Below are 22958 nucleotides of genomic sequence, written 5' to 3' on the forward strand. Positions count from 1 at the left end.
TAGTACAACTGGCCCTTGGGCTAATTAATGGGAAATGGGGAGGAGACAAAATTTTGAAGGCTAAGCTCTAAGAGCGTGCTGTAGATTTCCTAATGGAGAGGTGATGTAATACTGGAGAGCAGCCCTAAGAGGGAAAGGGATAGGCTGACAAAGGGAGCGCAGATGCCAGGGTGGGGAGAAGCCTGAGGCGGCAGGGAAGAGGTGGGTCACTAGGGAGCACAAGGAGTGTATCCCACAACGGAGATTTCAAGAAAAGAAGTGGCTGGACCGGCAGGCGGGGGGGCGGGGGAAGCCAGAGAGGTCCGATAAGACCGCCAGCTAACAAGGAAGCGGTGTGACATCTGGCAGGCGAGCCGACAGGGGGCAGAGCAAGCAGGATGTCACGTGGAGTGGTCGCTACGGGAGCCGAGAGGGTTGCGTGCGGATAGAGGGGGGTCTTTCCCACCGCCTGAAAGACTGCGTTACTCACAGGAGTCGCGGACTCTTCTTGCCCTGAGCTGGAGACGGGGGCTTCGCGGCCTGGGACTGCTGCCCTGGGGCGTCGGGAGGCCTGGCGCTGGGGCTGCTCCTCCGCCGGCGGGGATACTCGGCCTTCCTCCGGCGGGACACAGCGGCAGCGGCGGCGGCGGCGGCCGCCGCAGCGGCCCGGCCCCGGTCCCGACCTCCCCTCAGCACGCGGCTGGTAGTGGTCCCCGCAGGCGCCGCCACCGCCGCCTCCTCAGGGGGCTGTTGTTGGGGCTCCTCCGGAGCCGCCTTGGCCGCCGCCGCCGCCTCTCCCCCTTCCTGGTCCTGCTGCTCCGGGGGTCTCGGCTCTTCCGTCTCCCCCGGCATCGGGACTCGTCCGTCCCCCACCCCCTAATCCCAGGCGGCGGAGGCGGAGGCGGCGGCGGCCGCGACGCTGCTCCCCCCCGCCCCCCGGAGCGTTCGGCTCACTCACTGCGCTCCTCTTTTTCCCCCCCTCCCCTCCGCCCGTCTCCGAGGGCGCCCCCCCCGCCCCCTGCCACTCAAAGCCCGCTACTGCTGGCGGCGCGCGCGCGCCCGCCACAGGCGCACAGCGGGCCAATCGGAGAGGAGGAACAGCTCCTTCGCCCCGCCCCTCACAGTCTCTCGCGCAGCGGCGTACCGGGTTCCCGCCTCCACCCCTTTCTTCAGCCAATCAGGAAACGGCTCCGAGGGAACGCGCGAGGTTTCCTTCCCCGCGCACCCGTTCTCACCGTTAAACGGCTGCGTCTCGCGACAATCCCAAAGTGACCTTTTTTTTTCCCCACCTCCGAAGCTCAACGCGCGCGAGGGGCAGTGGGAGGGTCAGGTCTCGCGAGGAGATTAGTGGGAAGAAAACGCACCTCTTTCCCCTCCTGGCGCGCACCCTGAACTGGCTGCGCGCGCACCTGCCTCCCTAAGGAGCTGCTAATGCCGCAAGGGCTCTTTCTAGCTTTCTTCCTTAAGCCGCGGAAGTAGCCTCGGCGTTCTTCTTCCTCCACCCTGATCCCACTCTCCTGTCTGTGGCCTTTCTGTCCCCAGCGCCGCTAGGTCTTGCGGAGAGAAAGGGGAAATTTTTTTGAGCTGTCGCTTCTCCTTTAAGAAAAAAAGCCCCGTCGGCTGCCGGATGAAAGTCTCTGAAAAAATGGCGGCGGCAAAACAGAGGCGGGGTCGTGAGGGCAAGTAGGGCCCGCCTCTTAGCGCATGAGCATGGTTAACTTTTCCAAAGGCATCCTGGGAAACGAAGTTCGGCTTCTCCTACGCCTTAGGAAGAAAGCTAGGAAACCAGAGGCGGAGAGGCTTCTGGGAGTTTTTGACTGGTGCATGATGGGAAAGGTAGTTTACTCTTTCCGCAGTTAGAATTTGCTCTTCTGGGGAGGTTGTGTTTCCGGGTTAGGCCGCAAGGAGCCTGCGCAGGTCCGGGCACAACTGTTGATCCCGTTGCTGGTCGGGATTGCCTGGCAGGATTTTCCTTGCTTCTTTAACTTGGTGTTGGCGAATCATTTCTAGGGTGGCCACTTAATAGCCCTTACCTTTGTTTGGTTATATGGCACATCGTCTGAGACTGGCTAGCGTTCATATCTGCAATATCCGTCTTCTCCTGTGTCTGACCCACTAACCTGTGAGTGTCTCAAAGTCAAAGATTGATTGTGGTTCCATTGATTCATAGGGGGCTTAGCACAATCACCACCACTCATTTGATTTTTAATAAAAGTTTGTGGAAAGAATTGTAGAATTGTTTTTTTATTAGATGTCGCCGGGGACAAGGAACTGGCGTCAGTTGCTTAACCTGGCTGTGGTCCCTGGGCTGGAGAGAAGGATGAAGGGTTGTTTGCGTGACTCTGGTGACCCACCCAGAAAATTGAAGGCCTCCTTCACACCCCCCGCCCTGAAGCCGTGTGCTTCTGTGGTTTTTACTTGTTTTGTGTTGCACAGGAAGCGTGGTCAGAATAGCAGCTTTGTCAGAAATTACTTTTCTCTCCACCAACATGTGCAACTAAATTGCCCTAATGCATCAAAACGAAGTTTCCATTTGCTCATCTTCAAGTTGGATTTGGTGAGGGTAGTGAGCCTCTTGCGTTCCTTCCTTTCTGACTTTCATCTATTATAATCAAGAAGCGATCTGCAGGAACGATTCTTAACCATGGAAAATAAAACTCCGGAATTAAAAGTCTCCAAAGTAAATGAATAGAAACAAGATCTTGGGATCCAGTTTTAAGTGTCACATGAATCATTCAGTTAAACTGCAGTTGGAGTCCCACATTTGCAAGCCAAGGGCTGAGAACATTATTCCTTCCAGTGTTTTGGTTCAGTTACCACTTCAGATGGGCCAATGTTCATAGTCTTTGTGGAATGTTTCGCACTTTCATGGGGCTACTGGCATTTCAACTGTAAAAACTGTCATAGTGTAGATGGAAAATTTTCAAACCCCCATTTGCAGTGAGCATACTTTTAGAATGGCACTGACATCCAATGGCTGCTCAGAGTAATGCAGAGGTGGGATCTCCTTTATGTCAAAAAAAAAAAAAAAAAAAAAAAAAGTTTTGAGAGTCACAATGGAATGAAATGGAGAACAAATGATTCCTTTAGAGTAACCTAAATAGAGATCACTCTGTTGTAGAGGAAAGATTACAAACTTGGAAGATAAATCTATCTTATAGCAAGTTACAAAGCTACCTACTAATTCTGTTATCTTTAGCAAGTTACTATTATCTATTTCACCACTGGTAAAAATGAGGGTACTATCTATATCACAGAGCCATAGTTTTAGTTCTTTAAATACTGCCTTCTCATATTAGGCTTTTTTTAAATGTTTTATTCAAGGTGAATAAAATCACAGCAGTAAAAAAAAAGTGAAAGTTAATCTCAGTGTGACTTTTCAGAAAAACTGCTATAAGGCAGTAGGCAGGAATTGTGCTTAATTGAGATGTCTGCAGCTTAGAACCTGGTGTCTCAAATCTCCCAGTTTCATTCTTCACAACCCCTATAGTTTGCATTTTGAACCACTGAAATAAACCTGGCCGAGGGAATTAAAATGTAACCTGGTCCTGATAATCCTGTTCTGCCTTTAATGGGTTGACAGTCTATTTAGGAAAGCAGGTGAGCATAATTTCCAGATAAGTAAAGACAGCAAAATGAGGAGCTCCTGCTGTGGCTCAACAGGATGCATGTTCAATCCCCAGCCTCACACACTGGGTTAAAGATCCAGTGTTGTGGCAGCTATGACTGAGGTCATAACTGCGGCTGGGCTCTGATCCCTGGCCTGGGAACTCTATATCTGCTGAGCGACCAAAAAAAAAAAAAATGAATTGGGTGCTGGTTAACTCTGATGAGAATTTTATGAAGGAGAATTTTATGAAAAGCATGAACCCCAGCTTCACAGAAAAAGAAAAAAAAAAAAAAAGATTCTCTGATACACAGTCACACACTGGGAAAAAACACAAGTGCAAATCTGCTATTCCCATGAATTCAAGATGGATCCTGGCACATAGGAGTTTCTCAAAATTTTCAAAATTAGGTTTGAATCTTTATCACCCGAGCCAATGCACAATGAGAACTCAAACCCAACTACCCACCTTTTCTATGTCATTTTAAAAACTCTGACCTGCAAAAGGACAAGAGAGAAAGAAACCCACCAAATCAAGGGAGAGGAAGTGCTAGGCAAATAGAGGAACCAGAAAGGGTTATAGAGGCTGCTGCGTGCTGCCTCATTCAGTTCCTTTGTGGTCCTGTTCTTCAGCACTTGCCAAAGCAGTTCCTCACAACCTGTGGTACCAGGGCATCTTGGGTGTGAGACAATGGAAGAGTTGGGTGAGTGAGGAGCTTCTTGGAAGAGAAACTCTGGGGGAATGAATGCTTGGCTGCCATCTCCTCGTGTGGTGGGATAAGGAAGGGTAGTGTTGGAGGATTTTATTTTCACTTCTCTCCTGACTTCAGGCCAAGAGTGAAGCATGAGGGACTGTTATTTTGGGGAACTATGGGTTCACTGTTTTCAGAGGCACAGTAGACAGAGAATTTGGTGCTAACCACAGAATAAACTGCACAAATACTTTTGGACTGAATTTTGATTGAAATTGTTATTTTGTTATGAGAATTTTGCTCCTATGAGTTGCTAGAGATCCTAGAGTGGTCACAGAATTGGCAAACCTCAGAGATGTGATTTAGGGAAAAAACAGAAAGAAGGGGGGCAGTTAAAGTGTTATGAGGAGAAGAAATGGGATAGAAGTAGAAGAAGGAGGGATCCCCAAAGATTGGAGAAAGTGGTTTCCTTTGTTCCATGGTGCAGCGTTAAATCAAGAAGATGCAGCCCTCTAACACTAGTGCTTTCATTGCTAAGGTTTTACCGAGAGCAATTCTGAAGGCACAGATTACTGTGGACTGTGAATATATCTCCTTCTATTCCAAAACAATTGAAACCAGAAGAGAAACTATGGGCCCCATTGCTTGGAGAGATCCCTGGTTTCAAATCTTTGGAGTAATGTAAGGTTTGATATTCTTGGGACTCATTCCATATCCTTTGCCAACTTTCGTTGCCATCGTCCCTACTAACACAGTCACTAACATTTATCCACTATCCAAGCTGTGTAATTCCACAGTGTCCAGGGTTTTTGTCTGTTTGGGGTATGTCAAAAGTGCGGACAACAACATCAGCAAAATGTATCTTGCAGGTTGTCTATTAAAAAAACTAACTTGAGATCTGGAGGAGTAGAGGAAGGAACAAAGGCAAATTATAGGAGGGAAGAGATGTTAATGAAAAGGAAAAAAAAAGGAAAAGGGTATTTAATAAATACTGAATTGTTTTGGACGTAAAATCTCTTTTGAAACTTGGAGTAGAATATAAACTTTGCACTTGGGGTAGAATCCAAATTCTTATTCTCTGCTAGGGGTGGGGAAATTCACATTCCTGTCTGAGTTCCACTAGAGTCAAGCTCTCTTTTTTTATTTTTTATTTATTTTTTTTTTTTTTGTCTTTTTGTTATTTCTTGGGCCGCTCCGGGGGATATGGAGGTTCCCAGGCTAGGGGTCCAATCGGAGCTGTGGCCGCCAGCCTACGCCAGAGCCACAGCAACGCAGGATCCGAGCCGCGTCTGCAACCTACACCACAGCTCAAGGCAACGCCGGATCGTTAACCCACTGAGCAAGGGCAGGGACCGAACCCGCAACCACATGGTTCCTAGTCGGATTCGTTAACCACTGCGCCACGACGGGAACTCCATTTTTTTTTTTTTTTTTTTTTTTGTCTTTTTGTTATTTCTTGGGCCGCTCCTGCGGCATAGCTCTCTTTTTTTAACTAGGGATATTTCATGGCTTTCCTGCAGGTAATTGGAAAAGGTAATAATACTTATTCAATGACTTAAGCTAAAACTAGACATTTTTACATATGCTAATTATTTTAGTGTTCCAAGCAACTCTTTGAAATAGGTAGTACCCACTTTTTTTTTTTAATCCAATTGAGAAAACTAAGAAAAACAAAATAATTTGTTCAGTGCCACTCTTTAGAACATCTGATAGCGAAACTGATTAAGCCACAAGCTGTTCTATTTTAGAAGTGTGTTGGCTCAGATGTTCCAGCCAGTAGGCTAACCCAGATAATTTTTTAAAAAATTAAAAAATAGATTTGCGCAGTTTTGCATTTCCTTAGCAGGATGAATGGTAAGAGTAATGTGGTCCAGAAATGTAGAAAGCATCCGGCATCCTGTATATATATCCTAGGAGATATATATATATTTTATATATATATATATAAAATTCATGCATATTATCCAGGTGATTAAACTTCATCAGGCTGTTAATAGCTACACCTCGAAGTCTCCTTTAAATTGTCATCAGCTCAGTAACTACCCCCTCTTGGACCTAGGGTGAACTTTCTTCTCCAATGGGGAGAAATAGAACGGAGGACAGGTCTGGCCAGGCGGGCTGATATTTCCTCTCTGCTGTACTTCCCCCAGGGTTAGTAGTTTGTATCCAGAAGGTCTGACCTAAACCCTCATGATAAGGGGATGCTAGATAAAGGGGAACTTGGAGCAGACTCTGGCTCTGAATGAAGTCATTGCAGTCTAGTGTGACTCCCAAGAGACTTCACTTAATTCCTTCAATGTGAATGTTGATATCATTTGATTTCTGCAGATGAAGAGCTATAGAAAAGGACAGTAGGGTTTTCAGTCTAATAAAATCCCCCACACAACAATAATCCCGTATGTATTTGTCATACTGAAATTAGTCATCTTCAAATTATAGAATCAGGCAAAAGGCCAGATAATCTGGGGGTGTTAGTACACTCAGAAAACAGGAAGAGAAAGGCCTGTTAACTCATGACCCAGAAAGGAGTGTTTTAGTAACTTTGGTTAGCTGATGCTGCCTGGATAATGTTGCACTCTTGGTGGTACATTTTGCTTCTCTTGTAGAGGGTCTTTGGTCTCTCCTCATCTTTACTGTAAATGCCTTTTTATTTTGAATCCAAGAGGATCTGTGACTTTTGGTTGGAGCGAAGCTTACAAAATAGAAAAGAAAGAGGCTATATCTTTTTTTTTTTTTTTTTTTTTTTGTCGTTTTAGGGCCACACCTGCAGCATATGGAAGTTCCCAGGCTAGAGGTCAAGTTGGAGCTGCAACTGCTGGCCTCCACCGCAGCTTACAGCAACACTGGATCCTTAACCCACTGAGCAAGGCCAAGGATCAAACCTGCATCCTCATGGATGCTAGTCAGGTTCCTTAACCACTGAACCATGACTGGAACTCCAAGAGGCTATATCTTAATAGAGGACCACTGAATAAAAATTTGGAACTCAGCAATTTGGTGTTCAGTCTGGCTTGCAAAGTCTTGAGAGAAAAAGGTTACTTTCCCTTCTTACTGTAGTTTTCTTTTTCTTTTAAAAAACGTTTTATTGTGGAGACTTTTAAAATTGACGGAAGGAGAGTTCCCGTCGTGGCTCAGCGGTAATGAACCCATCTAGTATCCATTAGGACTCGGGTTCAATCCCTGGCATCCCTCAGTAGGTTGGGGATCTTGTGGTGCCATGAGCTGTGTGTAAGTTGCAGGCGTGGCTGGGATCCTGAGTTGCTGTGGTGTAGGCTGGCAGCTGTGGTTCCGATTTGACCTCTAGCTTGGGAATTCCATATAGCGGAGTGTGGCCCTAAAAAGACCAAAAAAAAAAAAAAAAAATTTGACAAAAGGAAAGAAATCTGATGTACCCATCAACCACCTTAAATATTCATCAAGTTTTATTCAATCTTATTTCATTTATACACCCAATCATTCCTTCCATTTCTAGTTTATTTTAAAGCAATTGCATACATTATATCATTTCATCTGTAAATATTTCAGCATATATATATGTATATACATTTATACATATAACCATAATGCCATTATCACCTCCAGAATATCCTTGGAAGTAATTCCTTAATAATATGAAATACCGTGATCACATCTAAAATATTAACAGAAATTACTTAATATCATCAAATATCCTTATCATACCTAAAATAAATCTACAGTACTTCTTATTGAATTTTCAGCATTTAATATTCCTAATTGTTTCTTTTTTTGTTTTTTGCCTGTTTAAGATTATGCATTGAAATCATTTACAAGTCTCTTAAGTCTCTTTTAATCTCTTTTTTTCCATTACAGTTTATGTGTTGAAGGGTCATTTGCCCTGAAGAGCTTAGCTCAGTTTCCTTATCTCTAAAATGGTGCATACAATTCAATATGTTTGTGAGATGGATGCTAGAGAAAGCCTGTAGAATATTTTGCTTGTAAGAAATGATTAGATCTTTTCTTATGCCATTAAGACATGCCCATCCCCAACATCTGAAATAAATAAAAATCCTTTTTTTTTTTTTAGAAAAAATGACCTATAAAAGTTCCTTTTCCTTATCTGAAGATTTTAAAGCTAGGCAGATCCTTAGAAATAACATAATACAGTGTTTGCAAAATTTAAAAACCTGCAGTCTATAGTCAGAAATCTGCTGGAGATTCACTAGTAGGTTTCAATCCACAATTAAAAAAATACTGTTATGATACAATTGCTTCACTATGTAGATGAGGAAACAGCTTCAGAGAAGAAAGTGGCATGCCAAGATGACTCAGAGAACCTATGTGAGAATGGAGATGGGAATTTCTGACTTGTAGAGGCTGAGGATCAGATAGTCCAGGATCAGCCAGGTTCTGTGCTATGGCAGCATGTGGCCTTAAACAAGTTATTTGTCTCTTTCTTAATCTATAAAATAAAGATAATATTTGGCCACAAAGCATTAAGGTGACTAAATAAATAAATAGTTAAATATATGAGAAGTGTATAAAATCCTGAACATAATGCCTGTCACTTGTTAACTTTATTATGTATTAACATTAATTTCATCAAACATAGAAAGATAACATTGTAGCACTTACACAATAAAGTCCATTGTTTTTTCCCAAGAAAGCCAGGAGAGAAACAAATCTCAACTATTTGGATTGTAACATCTTGCTTGATTTTGCAGTACCTGTTTTTTTCCCCAATCCCTTTTTCTCCCCACACCCTAAAAGACAGACTACTTATACACTGCTTTGAGAATTTGGTTGTGTGTTGGGGATATAAGAAAAAAATCATAAGGGTTACGAATAAGTTTTAATGTCCTGGTATGCTTGAAAAACTGTAATATAATTGCTTATATTTTTCTGATAGGAAAAATATGTAGGTCTTATATTTTTCCTTGTGCACGATCCACTCTATTTAAATGATTAAAAATGAATACTCTGAAATATAAAAATGTCAAATTGTAGAATGAGACTGAAATTGAATGCAACCATAGGAAATAAGACACAGTATGTGTAGGGCTTTACACATCTGGTAGAATAGATCACAGTCTTGAAGTCAAATAAGCAGTAAGGGAAGATGTTTGAAAATAGCCTTAACCCAAGAGAAAAGGGAGATGAATGCAGGCACAGTGGTGGGGGAAGGGGTATTTAAGAGGGGAGTTATTCCAAAAAACATGCATAGTCTATATCATGATTCCTTTGTGTCTTTTGCTGTAGATGCCTTGTTGGAGGAGCTGGAACACTCCACCCTTCAGGAGAGTGATGAATACGACAGCCCAGCCTCTCTTTCCCTGGATGGGCATTCCAAAAAGGAGAGTGACCTTGCTGAGACTTCAAAGGTCCCTTCTGCTCAGGATGACACAAGTTCCTTTTCGGTAACCTTTTATTTACTGGAGTAACTTGAAATAGAGATAGTTGAGTGCATTTCTGAAAATTAATTATATCTCATATAACATGATGCAAAAAGGGAATCTCCAAGGAAGAGAAAAAAAAAGATTACTCAATTATAATTTCTTTATTTGGCCACCCTCGAAGCATGCAGACTTTCCCAGGCCAGGGATCAAACCCAAGCTGCAGCAGTGACAATGCTGGATCCTTAATCCACTGAACCACTGGCAAACACCTCAATGAGAACTTAAAGGTTGGAAAGAGGAGGAGAATTGAGAAAATTATCATGGGAGACTAAGGCTTTGAGAACTAATTTTTTTTTTTTGGCTTTTTGGTTTTTTGGCTTTTTGGGGCCACACCTTTGGCATATGGAAGTTCCTGGGCTAGGGGTCGAATCAGAGCTACAGCTGCTGGGTTATGGCACAGCCACAGCAAAGCCAGATCCAAACTCCAGCTGTGATCTACACCAGAGCTCACAGCAATGCCTTATCCTTAACCCACTGAGTGAGGCCAGGGATTGTGCTGAATCCTCATGGATACTAATTGGATTTGTTTCCACTGAGCTACAAGGCCACAAGGGGAACTCCCTAATTTTTTTTTTTTTTTAATGAGGTCCCGATAACAGGCAGAGTATTCCCTAATTCACTTGGAATGATATTCTGACATTACTGGCTAGGTTTCAGAGATGCATGTTGCAGTTTGACTGGAATGGCACTCCGTAAGGCCAGAGAGCACCCAAGCAAGGCCAGGTGGCAGCTCAGACAAATCTTCTCTGTATGACTTTTTAGGGTCACCGCTTTCAAGGTCTTGTTTTTTGCTGAATATTTTAGGAAATTCAATTATTAGTATATCCAGAGATGGTGAAGCTCTAGGGAACCAATACGAACAAACTAAACTCATAAAAGATTATATATTAAAAAACTCCAGAAATTCAATTTATTAATTTCTGGTTTGAGTTTAAACTATAAAGTAAAGCAGATACTAGCATCTGCTGCTATATATATTCCTTTCCTACGGATAAGTCTACATGCATTAACTTTAGAATTAGAAGGTGGCTTGATGAAAATGGATTAGTGGAAGAGGAATTAACATAGCTGTTCTTCATACCTGGTATTTTTGAACTAGGATAGTCTGATTCACCCTTGGACACTTTTATGAAATTTAAAATAGCACAGACTTGAAATTTAAGCCTATGGGTAGGTTTTCCCTTTATCTGTGCTTCCTTGAAGCTACATAGTAGTTTTAAGGATGCACATGTCTGTCTCTACTAGGGAGCTATTGTCTTTGTTCTCACTGAGATTGTAGCCATAGACTCCCTGACCTCCCTGCAAGTTAGTCTCCAAATAGTAGCCGGGATAATCCTATAAAACTTAAAGCAGATCCTCTCATTCTTTGATGAATTCTCATCTCATTTGGAGTAAAAGCCACAGTCTTTACACCGACCTAATGGGGTGACCATATGTCTTCATTCACTTGGAAAAGCCCTGGGTTTGTGCTTATTTTCTTGCCATCCTATTATCGACTTTACCTTTTAACCTAGATTTTATATATATTATTTTTTTGTGAGTTTTTTTAAAATTAACATTTGCGTTAAAGTAAACCAGCATAGGCTAATAGACCTCCGTTGGGTTCTTCCGGCTTTTTTCATAGTCTCACCTACTAGCATGTAAAACACACGTGCAGGGACCAGAGCTCGTATTTTATTATAGCTGGATCTAAAAAATGACTCATGATAACTTGTCTCTCATTTCCTGATCCTCAGACAAAATCTGACTGACTTTGAAGGATAAAATGCAGGGTGCTGTTAAATCTAAAAGCTCAAGCACAGCAGTCTGGGCAGCTAATTCCTCTGGTCTTATGTGGTACAGGAAAAAAAAGCTTGAGACTTTTTTTCCTCCCTGCTTACTGCTTTCTGTACCACCATTCCCACCCTGCCTGTGGTCCATGTGGTAGTCTGTGAGATTCAAGGAGCCTCCTTGGGGTCTGAAAGAAATATGGGAAATTGGGGCATAATGTCATGCAAATTGTGTTTAGGAATTAGAAGCTAAGTACTCTTTTTTTCTTTTTCTTTTTTTTTTTTTTTTTTTTTTTTTGTATTTTTAGGGTGGCATCTGCAGCGTATGGAGCTTCGCAGGCTAGGGGTCGAATGGAAGCTGTGGCCGCCGGCCTATGACACAGCCACAGCAACACCAGATCCAAGCCGAGTCTGTAGTCGCATCTGCAACCTATACCACAGCTCACGGCAACGCCGGATCCTTAACCCACTGAGCGAGGCCAGGGATCAAACCTGCATCTTCATGGATACTAGTCAGATTCATTTCTGCTGAGCCAAAACAGGAGTTCCCATCGTGGCTCAACAATCAGGAACCTAATATCCATGAGGATGCAGATTCAATCCCCACTCAGTAGGTTAAGGATTCTGCATAGCCATGAGCTGTGGTATAGGTCGAAGATGTGGCTTGGATCCCGAGTTGCTGTGGCTGTGGTGTAGGCTGGCAGCTACAGTTCTGATTCGACCCCTAGCTTGGGAACTTCCGTATGCAGCAGATGTGGTCCTAAAAAAACAACATATATATATTTAATTTAAGAAGAATGAGCCAGCTGATGACGATTCAATATGTAAAGCTGCAGAGGTGTGTTTACATGTCATTGTGAAGCATATCTTTCCATTTGGATCAAATGACGCTTCCAAATTAATTTTACTCATTTTCAACACTAAGTTTTCTTGTGCTGATAGGTGAAGTGAATTGGTGATGATTAATGAATTGATTCTTCTTGCAAACCATCAGATAATGCTAGATTTATATCAGTGCCATCAGAGGCCTCAATTACAATTTTTGTTGATTCCAAAATGGTATAATTTTTACATCTAATTCAAAGGATCAACGTAAAGTATTTAGAAGTTCATTCTCTTCTAAAGTGAAACATCTGATGTTATTAATGCCATTATAAATTTATTTATTTTAAAATTTTTTTTTGTTAAAGTATAGTTGATTTACAATGTTGTGGCAATTTCTCCTGTACAGCAAAGTGACCCAGTCATACATATATATATATGTTCTTTTTCTCATAGTATCTTCCATCATGTTCTGTCACAAGAGTTTGGACATAGTTCCCTGAACTGCACAGTAGGATCTCATTGCTTTTACATTCTAAGTGTAATAGTTTGCATCTACTCACCCCAAATTCCCAGTCCATCCCACTCCCTCCTCCTCCCCCTTGGCAACCACAGGTCTGCTCTCCATGCCTGTATGTCTGTTTCTGTTCTGCAGATAGGTTCATCTGTGCCATATTTTAGATTCCACATATAAATTATATGGCATTTGTCTTTCTCCCTTTTTGACTTAGTATGAGAATCTCCAGTTGCATCAATGTTGCCATTGTCAATTTAGTTGACAACCTAGAATAGATTTACAAGGAGATCCTGCTGAATAGCATTGAGAACTATGTCTAGATACTCATGTTGCAACAGAAGAAAGGGTGGGGGAAAAAACTGTAATTGCACTGTATACATGTAAGGATAACCTGACCCCCTTGCTGTACAGTGGGAAAATAAAAAAAAAAAATTTAGTTGAAAAGCTCAATGAGGAGATAAACTGTTGTTTTAGGGGATGACAATATTACTGCACATTTTGGTGGAGCACAGCATTGCGGTAAAGTCAATGTTCTTACATATTTAAAAGCCTATGGAGCAGAAATATACTTGGAATTGGTGGTAATGTGCACAGAGTTTATGACTGTATCCAAATATGCTGTTCTATTCTACCAATCAAGATAGAAACTGCAGTTGCTAAAATTTACAAGTTATATGTTTATGTATATTTATACACAGAGTGTATATATCTATAGCTCATCTGCGAAACTTTTGTGACAGAAGCTGTTGTTGAATCCAAAAATACATTAGCATGACTGTATGTATCTTCGGTCTGCATTGCCTAACTGAGTTTTAGAAATGCCTGAGCCACTTTTTAAAGTAACCTAAATTTAGGCCACATTATGTGCAAAACCTATTGGAAATATTTAACTGAATTATTCAATGAATGTAGCATGAAAATTTAGCTTTTGAACTTTTTTTAACAAGCTGCAATTATGTGAAACAAAGCTTGCAAAAAGGAAGAAGCTCAGATTTCTCCCTGTAAAAGCCAGAGAGGAGCTGAACAAATCAAAAGATGAGAGCCCAAATGATTTAATTACCTAACTCAAAAATTGTGCTTTGGAAACCTCGTGATTTTGAGGGACCTTCTGATTTTGACTGGATACATTTATATCCTCCATCAGGATGGGATGAAATTGTGAAGGCCTATGATTTTGCATATCTATATTTGGCAAAAAGTTAAAAGACATCACAAAAAGAGACAACATAAGAGCTGTCATAAAAATACTTTTGAAGAAAGACGCACTAAATGGAGGCAGAAATTCAGCACATTGGAGCTGAAACAGTTATACATTTTAACGTAAAAAATAGAATTGAGGATATCTTTCATTTAGCAGATTTTCCTCTGATTCATCAGCATCTAGCAAGGGAGTATTTTTTCAATTAAATGTATTACGATCTATGGAGAAGCAGCAGTTAAGAGTGTCAACAATTTCAGCTATATTAACCATAAAATACAGCTTTGCAGAAGATTGCAATTTCATAAAAAAATATGTAAATAAGATCATATTGAAAAAAAAAAAGACATTTCAGGAAAATGTTCACATCATAATGTTAAAGACAACAATGGCTAAGTAGCCAATTAAGTTATATGTATAGATACATCTCAAGAAAATTATTTACTTGTACTATTTTATTTTATTTTCTTTGGCCATGCGTACAGCATATGGAAGTTCCTGGGCCAGGGATCGAACCCGTACCATAGCTGTGACCTAAGCCACATCAGTGACAATGCTGGATCCTTAACCACTGAGCCACAGAAGCATTCGACTTGTACTATTTTTAAATGTTCAAAAAAGAGTTCCCATTATGGCTCAGTGGGTTAAGAACCCAACTAGTATTCATGAGGATGTGGCTTCGATCCCTGGCCTCACTCAGTGGGTTAAGGATCTGGCATTGCCATGAGCTCTGGTGTAGGTCATAATGTGGCTCGGAGCTGGCATTGCTGTGGCTGTGCTGCAGGCCAGCAGCTGCAACTCCCATTCCACCCCTAGCAAGAGAACTTCCATATGCTTCCTGTATGCCCTGAAAAAAAAAAAATTAAAAAAACAAAGAAAATAAAAATAGTCTAGAAAACTTCAATTTGAATAGGATTCTTTTATAGGTCCCCCAATATAATACAAAAATTTTTGTCAAATACATATCTCAAAAATTAAAGTAATATTATTTTTAGTACCCTCTTTCACTCCTAAAGGTGTCCCAATTGAGTTATAAATTGTATAGTCACCTCCCTGCATATTTGGCCCTTTGTACTCCTGGCCCCTGTCTCACTGGTTCACTCTGCTCATGTCACACTGGACTCCTTTCTGTTCCATAGATGCTCTGGGGTGCTCTCTACCTGGACAATATTATCCATGATACCTGCATACTTTCCTCACTTCCCATAAGTCTTTGCTCAAGTGTCCTTTTTCAGTGAGTCCTTCCCCAACCAATGTATTTATAAATGCCATCCCTCCCCAATTTCTCATCTTCCACCCTCATTAATCTGTAGGAATTATTTTTTCGACATATTCATTTTGGTTACGATCTCTTTCTCTCTACCATAACATAAGGCTCAGGAACAATTTTTTGTCCCTCTGTTTGGTTTCGATTTTTTATATTTTATTTTATTTTATTTATTTTTTTTGTCTTTTTGCTATTTCTTGGGCCACTCCCGCAGCATATGCAGGTTCCCAGGCTAGGGGTCGAATTGGAGCTGTAGCCTCCAGCCTATGCCAGAGCCACAGCAACGCAGGATCCGAGCCGCATCTGCAACCTACACCACAGCTCACGGCAACGCCAGATGCCGATCGTTAACCCACTGAGCAAGGGCAGGGACCGAACCCACAACCTCATGGTTCCTAGTCAGATTCGTTAACCACTGCGCCACGACGGGAACTCCTGGTTTCGTTTTTTGACTGCAGTATCCCTGGCCCTGGCACATGACAGGCACTCAATAAATATTTATTCACAAAATAAAATGAACTACTGGCCAAGGGTACTTTAGTGTCACTCGTTATTTCTTTTGGTATGGTAAATGTAATTGTGTGTCATCCTCTCCAGACACCATCCTGTCTAATTAGAGGCTTTGCTTTGACTTGTTTGTTTTATGGTTCCTTTCTGAGTAAGATAACATCTCTATATCAATGCTTTTTGTTTTCTTTTTTCTTCTTCTTTTTAGGCCCAGTCACAGGTGTGGCATATGGAGGTTCCCAGGCTAGGGGTCGAATTGGAACCGTAGCTGCCGGTCTACACCACAGCCACAGCAATGCCAGATCTGAGCCTCATCTGCAACCTACCCCACAGCTCATGGCAACGTTGGATCCTTAACCCACTGAGTGGGGCCTGGGATCGAACCCGCATCCTCATGGCTACTAGTTGGGTTCACTGAGCCATGATGGGAACTCCTATGTCAGTGCTTTTAGGGCAAGGTGGGGGATGCCATATTTGTTCACTTGCCAGCTACTGCGCTTAGGATTTAGCTTTTCTCTGTGGAGTGGCTAGTCCTCCTCTGCCTTGTGAAAGGAGATTTCAGATATGCTATTATCAGTCTCTTTTAGAAGCTAAAAACTTCCTCCAACTCAGGGTGTAGATAAGGACCAGTATCCTAATAACAGAAATTCACTCTTTGTTCTTCTCTGTCATTGTGTGTCATAGGTGCAGCTCGTGTATACCACCAACATCCAGGAGCCCAGAGTCTACAGGTACTCTTTTTAATAGTTAAGAATTGAGGTTATTAGGTAATTGTCATGATTTGCTTTGCAAGTGTTTATTATTAGAACGCCTACCACCCTCTTCCTTGTTGCATCTTCCGTGAGCAGAGGGAATTCTGCCCAGCTGACTTGGCAGTTTCTCAAGGGGCCTGGTTTCTAGGTGGGTTATCCAGGGTAGTAGGCTCTGTTGTTTCCTTTACCACCTCAAAAAGTGTAAATAGTCCAAGTTACCACAGTTGTTTTGGGCCAGCTATTCCAGATATCATGCTGCAGTTCACAAAAGAGAAAACTCCTAAAGAAATTTCAGTAAAATTCCAACAAAATCAGAGCTAGGATCAGGGGTGAATTAAGACAGTGGATTTCCACAGCAGGCTAATGAATATATATTTCTTTCCATAACTGCTCAAAATATATTTAGTTGTGAAAGAATTCCTTTTTTTTTTTTTTTTTTTGGTTCTTTTTCCACAACACCTATGGAATATGGAAATTCCCAGGCCAGGGATTCAATCTAAGCCAGAGTTGTGATCTACACTCTAGCTGCAGCAACACTAATTCTTAACCACTGCAGTGGGCCAGGGATCGAACCTGCACCTCCGCAGAGACAAGCCACATCATTAACCCACTTTACCACAGCAGGAACTCCAAGGGATTTCTTTTTATTTTTTAAAATTAAATTTAATTAATTAATTAATTAAATTTTTTTTTAGGGCCTCACCTGGGGCATATGGAAGTTCCCAGGCTAGGGGTCCAACGGGAGCTGCAGCTGCCTGTCTACACCACAGCCACAGCAAGGCGGGATCCAAGCCACATCTGTGACCTACACCACAGCTCATGGCAACACTGGATCCTTTAACCCGCTGAGTGAGGCCAGGGATTGAAACCTGCATCCTCATGGATACTTGTCAGATTCTTAACCCACTGAGCCACATTGGCAACTCTGGGATTCTTTTTAAATAAAAGTTATGTATTGAAACAGATCCACTTACTAAATTATTTCTTCTGGCCAAAGCAGAATTGACAGTCTAAAAAAAAAATGTTCTCTAGTTATAGCTTGAAATTTTAAGTCATACAATGTTCTGGGAAGCTAATTAAAGAGCTTACCGTGTAGATAGCAAAGGTTTATGCTTGGTGAAGGGTACTATACCACATTTTATTTGGTTTCATAAGTGCACACATGGCACAAAAATAAGGGAAGGATGCTGTTATCAAAGAGTCTTTTTAAATAACTCCCTACCTTAGGGCACTTTCTTTCTCTCTTTTTGTTGTTGTTATGTTGTTGTTGTTGTTGTTGCTGCTTTTTAGGATCGCATTCTCAGCATATGGAGGTTCCCAGGCTAGGGGTCCAATTGGAGCTCCAGCTGCCAGCTTACACCACAGCCACAGCAACACAGCATCTGAGCCACATCCTTGACCTACACACAGCTTACGGCAAACCGGATCCTTAACCCACTGAGCAAGGCCGGGGATCAAACCCTCCACCCCATGGTTTCTAGTTGGATTCATTTCCCCTGAGCCACAACGGGAACTTCAGGGCACTTTCTGCTTTGAGGAGAGTGAAGCCGCTTTACTAATGCATACTGCCAGTTTATTCCAATTCTAGGAAGCTGCCCGTGGGTATGCCTCCAAGGCCTTCCTATCTCTCCTCCTCATAAAAAAAAATGAAAACAAAGCAAAACAACAACAAAACCGTGCCTGGTACACAATAGGCTCTCAGAAAATATTTGATTTTTTTAAATTGATTAAACCAAGACTTTAAGAGAAATGCTAATAAACACAGGAACGTCCCATATGAAAACGAGCCCAAACCAAAGCCGTTTTCCTCTACATCTGACGCTGTGATTGGCTGATGGCATGCAATACTGACTTATTGACACCTTCTCCTCTGCAGTCCAACTCTTTGGTCTATTTCCCATCAAACCCCTTTCTCCCTCTTTCACTCTGCTCTGTATTCTGGGGGAGCTGACTCCTGGAGGTTGGGTTTTCTAGGCTCCAGAGTTTGTTGGCTCTCACTGGCTTCCATCAATGGGAGACACTGTAGAGAGACCAGAGGGTGAAAGGCAGGGAAATTTAGGGCACTTGCACCCCCACTTTCTCTCTCACCACAGTGTCTCTGTCAGCAGGTGTATCTCCTGTTATGGCTTCATTTGTAGAAAAGCAGGTCTGCTGTGGTTCCAGTTTATGCCCGTAGCCCTGGGCTCCTGGGCTCTGGTAATTCTGCCTCTTTGTTCGGTCCCTTTGGCCTAATGGCTTCCTGCTGTAGCTAATCGCGGGGTTCCCTCAGTGTTTTCTGTTTGCTTCTTAGCGCTCCCATCACCTGTGTAATCGAATTTCTGGATTAAGTTCTTTCTGTTTACCCCCAGTGTTTGCATTTCCTGAGAGGACCTCGATTTGATATACTTACCATGGCTGAGTGATACTTACTGCATAGATCTGTGTGGGAGGGTGATAGGAGATCCAGGTGACCTGGTAAATATGTAACCGGCTGATACAAATCCGAGGCTGGTATAATTCAGAGCCTACAAGGCTCCCCTGTACAGATAGAGCCTGAGACTCAGAAACAGAGATTCCTGCAGTCTGTCTCTACCATTTCCTCTGGCTTGCTTAAATTTAACCAAACATTGCTTTCAACCATGAAAATCTATTCAATACCAGTTGTGAACATGGTGATATGATAATATTTAGGAATGTCCCTTTTACACAAAAATAATTTTGGTAAGAGTAGGGGTGAATTATTTCATAAAAATATTGCAGAGGAAAGAAGGGGAAAAGATGAAGCCCCTCACTTGAGAAGTCTGGATTCTTTTTTTTTTTTTTCCTTTTTGTCCTTTTTTAGGGCTGCACCCCACGGCATATGGAGGGTCCCAGGCTAGGGGTCGGACCAGAACTGTAGCAGCCGGCTACTTAACCCACTGAGCAAGGTCAGGGATCGAACCGCAACCTCATGGTTCTTATTTGGATTCGTTTCCGCTGCTCCACGACGGGAACTCCGTGAAGTCTGGATTCTTTTACGTGCATCTCTTGTATTTGTGTTATTAAAATCTCTGAGTAATGAAGTTGTTGCTGATAGCATTGCTAAGCACCCTCACTATCTTCGGGAGGTCAGGGGACAAATCATAAAGGCTCTGCCTTGAGGTTTCTCTCTTCTCAAAAACATTTCCTGTCATGATGTAATCATCAACTCTTCAAGGTCTCTCACTTAGTAATTAGAAGTTTACACTGTTGAAGTTCCTGTCGTGGCTCAGCAGAAATGAATCTGACTAGTATCCATGAGGATGCAGGTTCGATCCCTGGCCTTGCTCAGTGGGCCTGGGATCTGGCACTGTGGGTGAGCTGTGGTGTAGGTTGTAGACGTGGTAGCTTGGATCCCATGTTGCCATGGCTGTGGTGTAGGCCAGCAGCTGTAGCTCCAATTCGACCCCTAGCCTGGAACCCCCATATGCTTTGAGTATAGCCCTAAAAAGACCAAAAAAAAAAAAAAGAAGAAGCTTACACTGTTGACTCAATTACACTTAACGATGTTATGACAATGATCCATTTCTCTTTATACCCTGCACTAGGAGTCTAGTTAGGAACCAGTGAGAGTTCTTTCAATAAGTAACAAGTATGCCACCAACTGTGAGAAGGATAAGCTATTAGGATTATACGGACCCATATAAGAAACAACATTTAGAAGTTCCTGTTGTGGCTCAGCAGTTAAGAACCTGACCAGCATCAATGAGGATGCGGGTTTGAGCTCTGGCCTCGCCCAGTCAGTGAGTTAAGGATCCAGCGTTGCCAAGAGCTTCAGTGTGGGTTGCAGGCGTGTCTCAGATCTGGTGTTGCGGTGGTAGCTGTGGTGTAGGCCGGCAGCTGCAGCTCCGATTTGACCCCTTGTTCCAGGAAATTCCATATGCCACCGATGTGGCCCCCTACCAAAAAAAAAAAAAAAAAAAAAAAAAAGAAAGAAAGAAACTACATGCAGTGTCCACTGGGGCACAACACAGTCCTGCTGCTTTTGTATTTCTAAGGCGCACTCCTATGCCAGCACTCACTAAAGGATCATGACTGGAAAGCGCTGTGCCAGAGGCTCCTCTGCGCTTTGTTGGAAGTGCCCAAGGACTAAATCAATCACTTGCATACCTGACCATTTTTGTGCTTAAATTCTCCCTCCAGAAAATGAACGTACAAACAAAAGACCCAGTTTCAAACTTTGGTCTGGCAGGAGGCCATGTTGCACCTAAAAGGTAAACGCTTTTCAGAGGGGAAACTATCCACTTTCCTCCTACATTTCTCTTGTTAAATACTCCAGTGTGAGTCAGTAGCAGGCCATGTCGTACCCAAGAGACAGTCCTTTTTTTCTTTTCTTTTTTTTTCCCCCCTTTTTTGGCCGTCCCACACATATGGAGTTCCTGGAACAGGAATCAGGAGATGAGATCTGAGTCGCAGCTGTGGCAGTGCTTAACCCCCTGTGCTGGGCCGGGGATTGAACCTGCGTCCCCAGTGCTCCAGAGACACTGCCAATCCCGTTGCACCACAGCAGGAACTCCAGTCTTTTTTTTTTCTTAAAAGAGGAAGATATCCATCCCCCTTTTACCTTTTCCCTAATTAATAAGTACACAAAAATAATTAGTAAGCCTTTGTGATCATTTTAAAAAATCTATTTAATGAAAGAGAGAATATTTGGTTTTATTTATGTGTCAGTGTGTGTGTGAGAGAGAGAGAGAGACAGAGAGACAGTTTGGTGGGTTGTTAGCTAAGCTTCTTGGTTAACCTCGTTATGTACATTACCCTAGAGTTAGTTACCTATATAACCCAGTGATCCACTTCCCAGAATGTTCTCTATGGAAATGATTGGTTTAATAAATTATGGTACATGATGCATTTGAAAACTACATAGCCTTTGTTCCTCATTTTATTTATTTTATTTTATTTTTTGCTTTTATTTATGTTTTTTTTTTAGGGCTGCACCTGTGGCATATGGAAATTTCCAGGCAAGGGGTCCATTCAGAGCTGGAGCTGCCAGCCTATGCCACAGCCACAATACCAGATCCTAGCCGTGTCTGCAAACTACACCACAGCTTATGGCAACACCAGATCTTTAACCCCCTGAGCAAGGCCAGGGATCAAATTCACATCCTCATGGGTACTGGTTGGGTTCGTTACCACTGAGCCACAACGGAAACTCCTATGCCTCATTTTAGAAGATAGTTTAGTGACAGAGAGCACAAGCTTCACAGGTTATAGGACCAATTTGTATTGTGTAGAGCAAAGGGGTTTTTGATGTTGTTTTGTTTTCACCTTGATGTGGGACCTTAGTTCCCAGAGCAGGGATCAAATCTAGGCAGTGGCAATAAAAGTGCTGAGTCCTAACCACTAGACCACCAGGGAACTCCTATAGAGCAAAGTTGTGTTTGGTTTTGGTTTTTTTTTGTCTTTTAATATGGAAGTTCCCAGGCTATGGGTTGAATCAGAGCTGCAGCTGCTAGCCTACGCCACAGCCACAGCAACATGGGATCTGAGCCTCACCTGCAACCTACACCACCACTCACAGCAGCACTGGATCCTTAACCCACTGAGCGAGGCCAGGGATGGAACCCTTGTCCTCATGAATCCTAGTCAGGTTCATTACCACTGAGCCATACCGGGAACTCCTGTAAAGCAAAGTTTTTAATTTCCTCAGGCCCAGCTTTTTCATCTGGAGGTGATAATACATATCTTAAGGTTTTTATGAAGACTGAAAGAAAACATGTAAAACCCTGTACAGACAGTCTGGTGTAATGTACATACTCAATTAAGGTCAACTATATGGTTGCAAAGGACAAATAAGGGTGTGCATCGGGCTATGGAAGACTTAACTTTACAACATGAAAAAAGGATCACTCTAATTTTCTAAAATTATGCACAGTCAGAGACGATGTATATTATTTGTTCTGGTTCTTTGAAAAATATCGTGAGTAATTTCAGGGGGATTACATTAAATCCATGAATTGCTTTGGGTAGTACAGTCATTTTAACATATTAATTCTCCTAATCAAATACATGGGATAGCTTTCCATTTCATTGAATCATCTTCAGATTCTTTTATTAATGTTTTCATAGTTCTCAGCATATAAATCTATCTTTCACCTCCTTGGTCAGGTTTATTCCTACATATTTTATCTTTGGGAGCGAGATTTTTTTTTTTAGAACTAAACTATTTTTAATTTTTGAGGAGCTATTACACTGTTTTCCACAATGGCTGTACCAATTTACATTCCCACCAACAGTGAATAGGGTTCCCCTTTCCCCACACCTTCAAACAGATCACTTTCTTTTTATTTTTTTTTTTTTTTTTGTCTTTTTAGGACTGCACCCATGGCATATGAAAGTTCCTAGGCTAGGGGTCAAATCAGAGCTGTAGCTGCCAGCCTATGCCACAGCCACAGCAAAACCAGATCTGAGCTGTGCCAGCGACCTACACCATAGCT

The 22958-nt window shown here is 42.3% G+C and overlaps 2 protein-coding genes across 3 annotated transcripts in view; one reads left to right on the top strand and one right to left on the bottom strand.

Annotated features, from left to right (window-relative positions):
* ZFP91 (ZFP91 zinc finger protein) overlaps positions 1–1636 on the bottom strand; it is a 36734-nt gene extending 35098 nt beyond the window's left edge. Inside the window, exon 1 of one of the 2 annotated variants that reach the window (XM_021083007.1) lies at positions 470–1636. In XM_021083007.1, the coding sequence (XP_020938666.1) occupies positions 470–831 (362 nt within the window). In that variant the 5' untranslated portion in view covers positions 832–1636. The remainder of the gene's footprint in view (positions 1–469) is intronic. The other variant, XM_021083008.1, reaches the window with a different exon arrangement.
* Positions 4135–22958, top strand: part of LPXN (leupaxin) — a 47977-nt gene continuing 29153 nt past the window's right edge. Inside the window, exons 1-3 of the mRNA XM_013994304.2 lie at positions 4135–4290; positions 9496–9653; positions 16457–16503. Coding sequence (XP_013849758.2) covers positions 4278–4290; positions 9496–9653; positions 16457–16503 — 218 coding nt within the window. The 5' untranslated portion in view covers positions 4135–4277. The remainder of the gene's footprint in view (positions 4291–9495; positions 9654–16456; positions 16504–22958) is intronic.

This window comes from Sus scrofa, chromosome 2, assembly GCF_000003025.6.
Source record: "Sus scrofa isolate TJ Tabasco breed Duroc chromosome 2, Sscrofa11.1, whole genome shotgun sequence".
Lineage (NCBI taxonomy): Eukaryota > Metazoa > Chordata > Mammalia > Artiodactyla > Suidae > Sus > Sus scrofa.